This window comes from Gavialis gangeticus, unplaced genomic scaffold, assembly GCF_001723915.1.
Source record: "Gavialis gangeticus isolate Ggan-Ray unplaced genomic scaffold, GavGan_comp1, whole genome shotgun sequence".
Taxonomy (NCBI): Eukaryota; Metazoa; Chordata; order Crocodylia; family Gavialidae; genus Gavialis; species Gavialis gangeticus.
The window spans coordinates 15,010,750-15,023,434 of NW_017729014.1; the positions used below are offsets into that span (position 1 = coordinate 15,010,750).

At 46.5% G+C, this 12,685-nt stretch overlaps 1 protein-coding gene across 1 annotated transcript; it reads right to left on the bottom strand.

The window, feature by feature from the left end:
- Positions 1-1,084: 1,084 nt before the first annotated feature.
- TNFRSF4 (TNF receptor superfamily member 4) lies at positions 1,085-11,776 on the bottom strand. Its single transcript, XM_019511819.1, has 7 exons — positions 11,526-11,776; positions 7,264-7,386; positions 6,948-7,058; positions 6,447-6,513; positions 4,958-5,205; positions 4,332-4,463; positions 1,085-2,485 (listed from the first exon to the last, which is right to left on the bottom strand). The coding sequence occupies exons 1-7, from the start codon at positions 11,683-11,685 to the stop codon at positions 2,415-2,417; spliced, it is 912 nt and encodes a 303-aa protein (XP_019367364.1). The 5' UTR covers positions 11,686-11,776; the 3' UTR covers positions 1,085-2,414.
- Between the last annotated feature and the right edge of the window lie 909 nt (positions 11,777-12,685).

Below are 12,685 nucleotides of genomic sequence, written 5' to 3' on the forward strand. Positions count from 1 at the left end.
CAGGCACCTGTTGGGCTCCCTGATGCTGTTTCCTTCGGCCTATCTTGGCAGATGCAGTGGTTACTGTGTATACAAAATATAGATTCTTCTTTTTACCTACCTATAAAACACTAAACTTGAACATGAAAAATATTTGAGTTATACAATAGCATCTTTTTTTTTCAATTTGAGGAACATGAAACCAAAACAAAAGCTATTTACAGAAAAATATATTGATTTTAACTGGGAAATTCCCACTGATTTTAAATCTCATTTAGGTCCTAGAAAATAAATCGTCCGTGGCAGATATGCAACCTCGCCGCTATGAATACCCTTAGAAACTGATGTAGCATTTTTCTGCATAATCTGCTTCTCCCGAGGCAGAACTCTCATTGGATTTCAAGTGGAAGCAGGACCAGGCTGACTGAGCTCATTTAGTTTTTCCGAGCGTGGGCTTCCCCTGGTACCATCCTCTGAAAATGAAAGTTCAAATAAAGATTGACAGCCTGAGTCTGAACTGTGCGCGCCACATCCAGAAGGCCCAGAAACATCACTGCTGTGCTATCAAACCCGTCGATTCCCCAAAAAGAAACAAAAAGCACACCGTGCTATTTTAATTATTCACAGATACACAATTTAGTTGCGCTCCCAAGAATGAGAACGAGAGCAGAAAGGCATCCTCCTGCAGAGCAGAGTTTGCCAAGGTCCCTTGGAGAAGAAGTGTTTGAAAGCACAAGTGCTACTGAATGTCCTTGCTCACCTACAGAGCTACAGGCAGGGTGAGGTGGCAGGAGACCCTCCCAGGCCTCACCGTTTGTAAACCTCAAGGCACCTGTGAGGTTTACAGCGTTCGCTGGAGTTTAGGAAGCTTCTTTCTTCCTTTCGAGACAGAGATTCAGTGTAGGGAACTTAGGGGCAGGCAAGCCCTCCACACCTAGGCTTGCTGGTCTGCAGGGTCTTGCATGAACACCAAGGCTGCAGTTGAGTGTGTAAGTCAAGAAGGCAATCAATGAGGACCCAGCTCAGCAGTCGTTCTTTATGCTTCCAGTGGAAATTTTCTCATCTCCTCGTTCCCTTCCTTTTTTTTTTTTTTTTTAAAAAAAAGAAGTCTTTCTGCACTTGCTTTGCACTCTGTCTACTCCATCCTTCATCCTCTTCTCCCATTAGACATCACCTCACTTTTGTACCCTTTTCTAGGGGTCCCTTCTAAGAAGGCTGCCTGCCCCAGAACACCACAGCTTACGTCCAGTTTTGGTTGATGTGACCACATCCTGGCTGAGGAGATGCACGCTGCAGGTGCCCATCCTAACAGGATGCTTGCTGTGCTGCCTAGGAACATAAACAGGAAGCCCAAAAAGGTGTGTCTTGGGCATGCGGAGCTTACAGATGATGCAGTGGTACAAACACCAACCACTAAGGCCCTCCGTCAAGGCAGATGGTACTCGCAAGTTGTCCCCTAAGCTGTAGTCTCCATCAGTAATGTTCCTAAGTATCTGAATTTGCTTTCCCTTATACAAGTCCGTATAAAGACTCCTTCCACAATACATACACACACAAACACACATACACACACAAAGAAATCTGGAGCTGACCTACAGTAGGATTAATAACTTATTCATAAATTACCTGTTGGCTCGGTCACTGCAATGTACACAAGAACCATTTGTCAGGATGCAAGAGTGGGAGGACGTGTCAGATAACCACAACCGCTCAGCCAACACTTAGAGTTGTTATGTGCTATAAGCTGTTAGATGCCAGAATGAATAGCTTCACCAATTCTGTATCCCCAGCCAACCTACAAGACTGGTTTGGGCTGAGGCCAAGACCTGAGAACAATAAATCGAGCAGGATTTAAAGGGGACGCTCCTTAACAGAGGGAAGAGGGAAGAGACAACAGGACAACCAGACTGGTAAATGAGTCGGGTACATGAGCCTGGTGGGAGCAGCTAGGAAAACCAGGCCTGAGTAGGTCCCCATCATAGCACGGTAGGACTCCAGGTAAGGTAGGCATGCACATAGACAGGTTTTGGTTTTGAAATTCTTCCTCTCTAAGGCCCTGCTCCTATATTCCTAAGTAAATAATACTTTTGATTAATGAATACTGGCTGTTTACCGACCCCCAAAGGGGTGCCGCTGTCCAAATTCAGCCAGGCCTGCTAGGTGAACTGGGCTGATGCACCCGGTGCTGTAGGTGCAGGCCTGGTCTGATTGATGAAGAGTCATGTGCTTCCAAAATAAACGTGCACGGCCTGACACTTGAGGGTCGCTCAAGTACACTCAGAGGTACAGCTCGTTTTTTAACCTTCTCACACACTCAAGCACACTGGTATATACATATCTCCGCAGAATATTCCTTCGCACAGGGAGTAGCTGTCACACTGCTGGGTTAATGTTGCTTGGCTCAGAAATGCAGTACGTGATAGCCTGATGGGGACTCAGTTTTTGATCAGGCTGGAATTGGAGTCAATTTGTTCCTCCTGGATAGGAATGCGACAGCTCCTTCCTTCTGAAAGACACAGTAAAGAAACATCGTACAAAGCAGAAAGGGAAAAGGAAGCCCAGGAGCTCTCTGTTTCATGAACACAGGAGCAGACAGGAACCACCAAGACAGAGCGATGTCCTGGCCAGCCAAGACTGGGGATCCCACCTCAGTTGCATAGGTGTGGGGAATAATGGGAACATTGTTTATTGGTGCTACCATCAGCCGGCCAGCCCGGAGCCATGCTTCTAGCTAGCTGCGAATGCAGAGCCCACCCATCAAACAGTACTGTCTAGTCACAAACTCCCATTCATTTGAGTGGGGGGAAGAAAGAAAAACTCCTAGCCAACTCATTTGTCCGTAAACAGAAGCAACATTAAGAGGCATCTCAGAACAATGATTTCTATATAATACTATATAGATATAGAGTCTCTCAACAGTATATGAACCTATGCTCTCTCTTTTTCTTAATGGCCTACTATACAAGTCCAGTCCTCCTACTCAGTGAGCTGATTTGAACTGTAGGTCAGCTGGGTTCATACGTGTGAAATACTTTCGTACACACAGAACCGCACAGAAGAAAACAGATAATGAAATAAAGATAAGGGGAGAAGGAAGGACGATGGAAAGATAAAGGCAAGGAGGAGAGCAAATGTGGGGGCTGGGCAGGGATATTTCAGTACCTATCCTCTAGGGCTTTATCAAATGTTTCCAAAAGATTAGCATCAATGACGTTTGTCTGGCCCCTCTTTGCTGGGATGCTACTCTTTAGCTACCCAGGCAGCCAGGTTACTGCGTTTAGCTTCTGCCCCTAGAGTTAATGTGCTCTTCCATCTAAACAACACGTATCGGCTATCCCGCAACACAAGGATGATGTCTGCCAGGGGGTGAGGGGGAGAGCAACAGACTACATGACTATAAGCAGTGCTCTAGGGAGCCACGCTTTCCCTGAGTCGGAGCGTTCCCTCGCTGTTGGGATACATTCCCAAATGCAGTTCTGACAAATGATGTTTAAGGATATAACTATTACCAGGAGACTCCCCCCAGTCCCACAGACTTCTCCCCAAGCAATTTTGTCCTGGGACATCCCAGCCAAGGTTGGTTTGGGAGACCTCAAGCCTGGTTTGGCAAAACTCCTGTGAATAAAATAACATGTCCTGCCAAACCGGCCCGACTCATAAATCAACAGGAGTTTTAATGGACTGCAAGACTTGGGTTCAGGCACATGCATGGTTTGCTCCATGGCCAAGTGCACGGCATCTAAATTAGGAAGAGTCTACAACATGAAACCTGTTAAATTTGTTTGAGTCAACCTGCCTTCACATCAAGAGCAACTCTAAAATCTCCGGCACTCCCAAGCATCTGGGTCTATTAGGTCCACCAGCAGAGGTTTAAGTTTCAGGTAAAACCAAGCCACTAAACCAGATAGATCATGTTATGATCAAAGTGCTTGGCATGGTAGAAATTGATGGTCTAAGGTTGACAGACCAACCCAGGTGTTCCCCTGAATTAGGGGTGCTCAACCCCTGGCCCACAGGCCAAAATTGGCCTGCGATACCATGTTGTCTGCCCTATGGGGATCCTCATGGGTCCAGTAATCTGGTGGCAGGGAGGTGGTGTCCCAATCCCCTGCTGCCAAATTTCAGGACCCACGGGGATTCCCAGGCCCTGTGTGTTGGATCCTAGTGTGCAGGGCTGAGCAAAGGCAGTGCCAGGCCCCTGGGGACCAATCCAGGTACACAGGGGCTGAGAGGGGGCAGCACTGGGCCACTCATCTGGCCTGTGGGACCAAAAGGCTGAGCACCACTACCCTTAACCATCAAGTCTTTCGACATAAGGGGAGCAAAGAAGCTATCGTCAAAGAGAGACTCACTCCGCTGATCGTTCTCAGCAGGCTGCAGTTTCTTCTTCCTCCCCTTGCCAGTCGCCTGAATAATCAGTAGGAGAATAGACATTCCTGATACCATGAGCAATGTCAAGCAAATAAGGATGAGAGATAAAGGCCCTAGAAGAAAAATAAAAGACCATTACTCACCCCATACACAGATGTGCGCACACAGACGCACACTATATGCTCCTGGCTCTGCAACAGGGGGTCTAGGAGACCCAGTAGCCCTGGCCTGGACTAGAAAACTCTCCGGGCTCCCTGCAGCAGAGCCAGACCTAAGGCCTTGCTAGAGACAGAGAAACGACACGCTCCACACGCTTGGCTCCGTGACAGGAAATATGGAAACTTGGTGGTGGGAAAGGGGGGTCCCGAGCCCAAGGTTGTCCCCACGGCAGGGCTGCCCCAGGGCCACAGCACATGGAAGTCCAGGAACCATCACCAGGCTAGCTAGCTGGAAGCCAAGAACACAGCTTCTGGTTCATCAAAAGCTTATCTTCCCCAAAAGACTTCTGCGAGACACTGTGGTTTCAACACCCCAACGTGCCCCGACCAGAACAGAAGATTCACCAAGACTTAGTAGTACCTACTAGCTGGCAAGACCCTCTTCTTACCCCAGTTGGTTGGCTCTGTGCTGACAGTTGGCTGATCTCCCCAATGAATGGGAGGAATGGAAAGTGTGTTTTTGGGTCTGGGAGTCATGAGTGCTGTCAACAACGTGCTGTTTTTGTGGGTGGTGACGGAGGTATGCGAAGTGGACACTGGGCTCTGAATCGTGGTCGCCTGTTTCTTCTGGTCACCACAGATAACATCCTCTTTATCTGACCCCTCCCGCAGAATCGTCCTACCAGACGCTGTGCAGCTGCAAAAAAATGCCATGAATAAACAATTGTGTGCAATTACTTAAATGGCACAATAATTAATTTAAAGATGATCTCCATGGGGGGCAGGGAGGGGGCTTATGCTCTTTTTTGCTTTTATGTTGTCTAAAAAGGGGCCTGCTATTTTTGCAAGATGGGGGGGGTAATTGTTTTATTTCAAAAAATGATTTTCTTTCTAGCTTGCTTCACCATTCACAATTCAGTTTTTGTTCGTCCTGGAAGACTCTATGAATTCCTGAAGCATGCATAGGTCGATGACAGTACAGTTGTCAGTGGAGCACACTTGTTTAATTGAAAGAGGAAGAGATTGTTTCTATTGGCACCTGTGCTACCAGAAGTCTTTTAAGAAAAATAAAATGAAAAAAAAAAACAAACCCCTGAGCTACTAGGAAAGATTGGGCTCCTTCAGTCTTAAGAAAAGATGACCGAGGAAAGACATAAAAACAGTCTTTGAATAGGTAGGGGTTTGCTGAAAAAGGGAAGCGTATGAAGAGTTCTCCGTGTCTGCTGGGGAGAAGATAAGTTAGAGTTGCATTAAAACTGCAGAATGGGAGATCTAGGGTAGTCATATTAAGACAAACTTTTCAACTGTAAGCACAGCTAAGCCGCAGGGTAGATGTCCTAGAGAGAGTGGGGACTCTTCATTGCTGGATCTTTAAGACAAAAATCTGTCAGGAATAGCGTAGGCACAGGTGACCCTTCCCTGGGGTAGGTGGATGGAATATATGACCTCAAAAAGGCCTTTTCCAGCCCTGTTTCCTATGAAGTCTACTTCTATGACTATGTTTGTGAAACTAAACTGATTCTTTATTAAAAGAAAATCCCATAGGGATGCTGCGGTTGAAGCTAGCAGTCTACCCACACACCGGCAGACTGATTTCCTGGGGCCTCCTTTAGACTCCCTCCTCCTACAACCTGCGCTTCTCCAAATTTCACATGGGTCGTTGTGCTGGTGAATGGCTCTGCTGTGTGGGTGGTGGAACTGTTTCCAGTTACATGAAATTTCCACGTGGCAGGTTCTCTTACCAAGAGCCAGCGAATAAAAGGCAAATTGCAACGCGCCAACCAATTCTACGAGCTGAAGCATAGCCTATTTGCAGGGACCTAAAGCCACCACGAATACCGTTTCCTGGCCCGCCTGCTAGGGAACGATATACAAGCAACAGGCTGACAATAATCAATGAAAGCCAATGCTTCATGTGCCTGGGTGTGTGATACATACTTGGTCCAGGGGTGACATTTGCTATTTTCTCCTTTGGAAAAAGACCCAGCAGAACAGGCTGAGCATGCTGAAAGAGAGACAAGAATACATTAAACCCAAGGTAGAATGGGAAGGAGATGAGAACAGCTGGGCCAAACAGAATATGCAATGACTACAAAGAGGTCTCACATCTGTGTATCAATGCCTGTTGCGGAGTGGCACGACACACACACTACAGCATGGAAATGGGAATGTACATCTGGGTCATTACAAAAAGGAAAGTGTGCATTTAAAAAGTACAGCCCCCCCCCCCCCCCCCCCCCGTTTCCTTGTAAGGTTTCTTGCCATCTCTGTACAGCATTTACAGAAGTCAATGAGGAGTGCATTAAAACCTCTTAGGACAACGTCCCAGAACAGCATTTTGCATCTCATGTCTCTTTGGGAGATAGAGACAACTGACGGAACAGCCAGCAGGGCCTTTATACTTGGACGCATGCTCCGAATCCGACGTGTGTCACATACCCGATGGAGCTGTGCCATCTGCCATGAACCTGCTGGGCTCGAAGCCTTTGGTGCACATGCACACTCTATCAGAGGTCTGGTCGCACTTCTTCACTTCTGTGGTGCCCTTTTCTAGGAGCAAGAGGGTTTGGGGGTAGAGAGAAAAGAGAAAAGAAGGTAAATACCTATTTTTTAAAAATTTAAAGCAGGAAAAAAAAGGAGAGTGAAATAAAAAAGGTCCAAGGACACTTGGGGATTCAGACCAGCCCTCCCTACCCCTTATAGAAAAAAAATCGCTCTATAAGCAGCAGCTTATAAGAAGCAACAGCTGACTTACTGATGTTACAGATTTTGCAGGTCTTGCAGTCTCCCTCGCTGTACTCAGTCTTATAGTACCCATCCTGGCAGGGTTTACACACTGTTTCTGTTGTCTCTGTGCAGCGGTATTGTATTTCCTCCCCTATACAAAAGACCAGGGTTGAGGGTGGAATAGATATTTTGCAGGAAGAAGTTCTTTCAGTCCTCCAAATAAATGTATAAAAACACCTTCTGCCCACACTCTTCCATCTAGGTGAAGGCCTCCGGCTGAGAATAACAGGCCTTTTGCATGGAAGAAGTTGGCAGACTCTGATCCAGTGCTGCTGTCTGTGCATTTAGAGCTCCAGCATAACCACCAACAGTGCCTGACATCCAGTGCATGTCAAGCATTACCTCTCTCTGCAGCAATTAGTTGAATGTCACAGTTTACAACCAAAGCTATTTTAGAGAGATCTACCATGGCACAAGGGGCTAGTGTCTCCTGCGCGGTGCCCTGCTCTGCAAGGCCATGGTGAAAAGTCCACAGCTCATCTGTGACTTGTAGTGGACCCCATGCACTTTCATGTCCTCACACCAGCTCAAGACAAGGGTGTATGGTGGCCTACAAAAGATGCTGACAGCAGACTGGTGGCCCAAAACATTTGAGAACCACTTCTCCAGCACACTGTGCATGTTCACGTACCGAAGTGAAGTACCTGCAGCCAGGGACCAAGACCAAGTCATTGAATCAGACAAAGAATAAGCAGGCGCCCCAAGTGCTGGAGCAACACATTGGCTGGCTAGACCCGGTGTCACATTCCCCAATTAAGTGGTTAAAAACAGTGCAGGCATCTTTCTGCTGTAGTTCTCAAAGCAAAGTAAATGTGAATTAAGTGATCCTGAGACCCTGCCCTGCCCCAGATGCATCCACCCATCTATTTTACCTTGGCACTCAACAGCAGAGCACCAGCCCACTTTTGCAAACAGGAAAATGGACCCAGAGAAAGCGAGTGACAAGGTCACGCTGAGTCAAGGGCAGATCCCAGGAGTCCCAGCTCTTTTCAATGTATGGATATAAATGCAGATTCTCCAGGCAGGGGCACACATATCTAATATGGAGTAATTGCACTGACCCACTGGGAACAGAACCCAACTTAAGCAGCGGATCACTTGTGCCACTGAGCCTGCTGAGTCAAAGGTGGGAGGGGGGCTCCTATCTGAAAGAAGAAGGGTGCTCTAAAATTAGAAAGGAAGTTGCATGAAGTAGATAACCATCTTTAGCAGAATGGCATCTTGCTAATGGAAACCTTTAGAAGGCCAAACCTGTACATCCCTCTTGCAAGAGGGACCTCTCTACAATTGCTCCATCACCTCTCCACAATATTCTGTTCTCAGTCAGTTCTTCCAAGCACTCCCCATGCCACTTCCCCCAGGCCAAGGCCTATTTTATATAGTCCTCTCGAAATATAAATGGAGGTGGGGTGGGAACAGATTCTGCTGCAAAGGATGCCACTTTTGTTTCATAACTAACTCATTAACTCTTTTGGGCTCAGTGGCTTGACAGCATCTAAGTCCCGTCTTCCCCACAAGTCTCAACGGACCACTTCTGATAGGCAGAGGGTGATCCCGGCTCATACCTTCCCTACTGAGACCGATACAGGACCCAACCATCATAGCACCATTTATGACATCCCCACCTACTTGTTCCTAGAGTGTCTGATCAGCGAGCGAAGAACGGGGTTAAGACGACAAGCTCATTTCACATCGGCCATACGGCAGCTGATGGAAGTCATGATTTAAATGAATAACCCAGAGGTGACAGGAGACAGCAGCATCTCCCATAAGGGAGGGAAGAGTGGAGAAGCACCCCCCCAGGTTTAAACAAATCTTGAATTCTAGTCCTGGCATTGGATTGAAGCCTGTTGCCTCCAAAAAATTCAATGTTTGGCCGCATCTCTTCTGTCCTGGTTTTATTTCACTTGCCCCAAGCTGCACAGACAAATTACCAGATCGTACTTGTAAAGAGAGGTGGGTGCAAACACTTTTATTCGGTTCACTCCTGGCTGATGCTATTTCACTTGCCTCTCTCGCGACTGAACCCTACCTGCCCCCCAGCATTTGTTTCACATGCTCCCAGCAGACAGACACAGCAACGCCTGAGTGGACAGCCCGCTTCCTCTTGTTAAATTGTCGTCTGTGCCCTAATTTCAAGCTGTAAAATCCTACTGAGATTACAGGCACGGAGCACGAAGCTTTCTGCAAGACCTGAGGCTGCCAGATGCCGCCGCTATATAATGACAGGGTGGTTTGCTGTGTATTTGAAGCTGAGCTCAGAACCCTCTTCATATGCTGACTTTGCTTTCACGCCACTAAGTAGGCAATTAATCTACGTTAAAAAAAAAAAAACATTTTGAAGACAGGATGACAAGGCTCAGCGATGTAACAACTCATCTAAGTTGCACCAGAGACAGTTGAGAAAAAGGCATCGGTTTGCTGCCTGCCACGCTTTGCTCACAAACCACATTCCTCCCATTTTGCTAATGGCCCTAGATACAGGAAAGGCTACTTGCAAATCAGCAACCATCACCATACATCTCAGTGCTTTTAAAATCCTGCTGTAGTTCATTCTTCTTCCCCCGGCTCCCCATTTTCCCCCTCCCCTGGGTAAGTGAGAAACACCCACTGATTTTTTTCCACTTCCATTTTATCTCAGGTTTCTCTGCAAGTTTTACTGGGTGCCAGAAGGAATTGCTCATCTTTGCTCCTTATCACTCAGCTCCAGTAACTCACTGTCTGCTGCATCTCCTGCATTACCAGGAAACTAAGTCATAATCTAAAGACAGAATTTCTCCAAGAACTGGATCAGATTGCTAACGATTAACCAGCCAAGGAGAACCCCCTCATCCATCTCAGGAAAAAGGAGCTGGCATCAGGGGCAAATAATCTCCCGATTCACATACTGGGTGGGGGAGGGAAATCAGAAGCCCTCACATCTCCATCACTGCAGAAAACACAGAGACCTCCTGCTAAAAGTTAAGGCTGAAGAGTCAGGATCCGTTTCGACCACTATCATTGCGAAACCACCAATTTCAGTTTCTGCCACCCCCATTCAGGTCTTCCTTATTCATTTTGGTAGCTGAATATGAAAACAGAAAGCACAGTTATTTTTAAAGTGAGATGCAACTCACTTGCAAGGATTACGTATTGATTTTTTTTTCTTCATTGACACTTTCAAGAAGCGTGCAGCTGTGTGATCTGACCTGCCTGCCATGGTGGGAAGTACGCCCTCCCTACTTCCCTTGGCTCACACGACTACAGACACTATTACCCGATTGCCCCTTGGATACCAATGTCACGGCCCTTGGTAGTTTTGCTGCATTAGCAAGTCATTTCAACAATGGGATCCAAATGGCTAAAGCACCCGTATATTACTTTTTTTTCCACCTTGGTGCTGATGGAAGAGCTGTCATTTGGTTTTAAGAGCACCTACGAGAAAAGGCAGTCCCCAGTTTCTACCAAATATGAGGAAGTGCGAGAAGGAAACAAGCAAAGGCCACCAGCTGCAGCTCTGCAAAATTCAGAGAGAGCAAACCCTTTTCACAAGCTGAAATCTATACAACAGCTGGTGGGGCTGGCCCCTAGACACATGAGAAACATCCAAGACACCCTGTCATCCATAGTTTCGGCTTTTCATCAGATTCTTAGTGCATCTTCCACCCTCCAGAGGAGAGATTTTTCTCCAGAGACTTTTTAAAACGTAAGTAATAGCTACAGTGAATACTGCTGGCTAGAACAGATTTAAACAATTTGGCCCGAGACGTGAAATTAAGAAAAAATAATCAGCTCAGCAGTAGATTTTTTTCTGGGCTAAGACCAGACTGTGCAAGACTTTTGACTCTACCAGTATGTTAACCTATATATTATTTAACTCTACTCCGAGCTGGGTGAGATGGTACAGTGGCTTCACTGCTAGCAATGTGTCTGAACCAAGCAAAACTACCAGTGGAAAAAACCTAGAGAGATGAAGCCAGTATAAAGAACAAAACGTTGCTCCTCACAGGGGGTACCAGGTTTCTTGGAGGTTGCTACGCAGAGCAGCAATAATTGATATCAGTCCAGGAAGAACTCTTGAAGTCCTAGGAAATGTTATTTTACAACAGCCACTTGCCCTGTCCTACAACTCAGGTAAGGAACATTAGAGCTCCCATTGCCCCACCGCTCCCCATCTCCTTAAGTGCTGGACTTCGCCTTCTGCATCTAAGAGGTAGGACCAAGTTTCAGTACATGAGGAGGGTTACTTACCAGGACCGCACATCTTGCAGCATTTAATGCCACGCAAGGAATATTCATGGCTAGTACACGTCAACGCTGGGCATGGGATGAGAGAGAGCAGCAGGAAGGGCAAACCAGCAGTACAACAGGACAAAGCCCATAGGGTTTCACCTGGTCGTGCCATTGCCATAACCTTCGTCTCCCAGGTAAGAAAAAAGTAAATTGTAGGAGAGGCTGAATCTACACTGCTGGGGAGCAGGAAAGCAGTTGATATGCCTGCAGCAGGGAAATTCCCAACCACTCACATAGCTCCACCCCATTGACGGGAGGTGCTTTTCCCTTTCAAAGGAACCCAACAAGTGGAGACTTCTGGTAAAATATTTTTAGCCCTACAACTCATGCACTCATTTCACCTGCTTTTACTAAGAGCCCAGCCACACATTTCAATTAAAGCCTGAGAGAAGCCAGCGATAAAGATGTTACACACTCTCAAGCACTAACTTTGTAGCTTGTTGGCTCCTTTTATTGCTGGAAGGACACTTTTATGACATGATAATTACTTTGCATATGTGACCAGTCTAAATTTATTGTGTGATTTATCAGTTAATTACATAATATATACTGTGCACGTGTCTGGTTTAAATTTATTGCATGATTAACCAGTTAATTGTGTGATATGTATGTGAAGTATGGCAGAGGCATAAGAGAAACAAGTCCATCAAGAGACTTCTGCTGCTGCACCCTCTTGTAGTTTTAAAACAAAATAGCCTGTGCTGACCTAAAAAACAAATCCCTGGCACTCCTTTCTGAAAGCAGAAGGATATACTGTGTAACTCTGCTAGGAGAGGTCAGTTAGTAATTTTAAAGGATATTGGTTAAATTCCACGCCTCTGTCTGCCGACACGCGAGAGGGGCATGGGTTTCTTTGGGTGATATCCTGCATTGCACTAACTGCAGAGCTAGGATAGAGTAAGACACGCTTTTGAATACAATGTGTGTCACTACAGTTAGATTAACTGGTGCAGGGCTCAAATGAAGGAAGGAATCAAGCAGATGAGCTTGCTGATTGTACAGAACTATTCCAGTTGGAGCCTGGAGAGCATGTTGTAGATCTCAGAGCAGAGTAAGACATGGGCTGAGCACAGGGGACACTTTTACACTGCAGGTGGGAGGGGGGTGCTTTAATTAGA

Bases quoted from the DNA above. Each gene is read 5' to 3' on its own strand.
- TNFRSF4 (XM_019511819.1), bottom strand. From the start codon at position 11,685: ATGGCAATGGCACGACCAGGTGAAACCCTATGGGCTTTGTCCTGTTGT. The intron at 7,387-11,525 runs GTAAGTAACCCT...TCTTTTGTATAG, and splicing joins CTGCAAGATGTGCGGTCCTG to GGGAGGAAATACAATACCGC. The intron at 5,206-6,446 runs GTATGTATCACA...ATTTTTTTGCAG, and splicing joins AAATGTCACCCCTGGACCAA to CTGCACAGCGTCTGGTAGGA.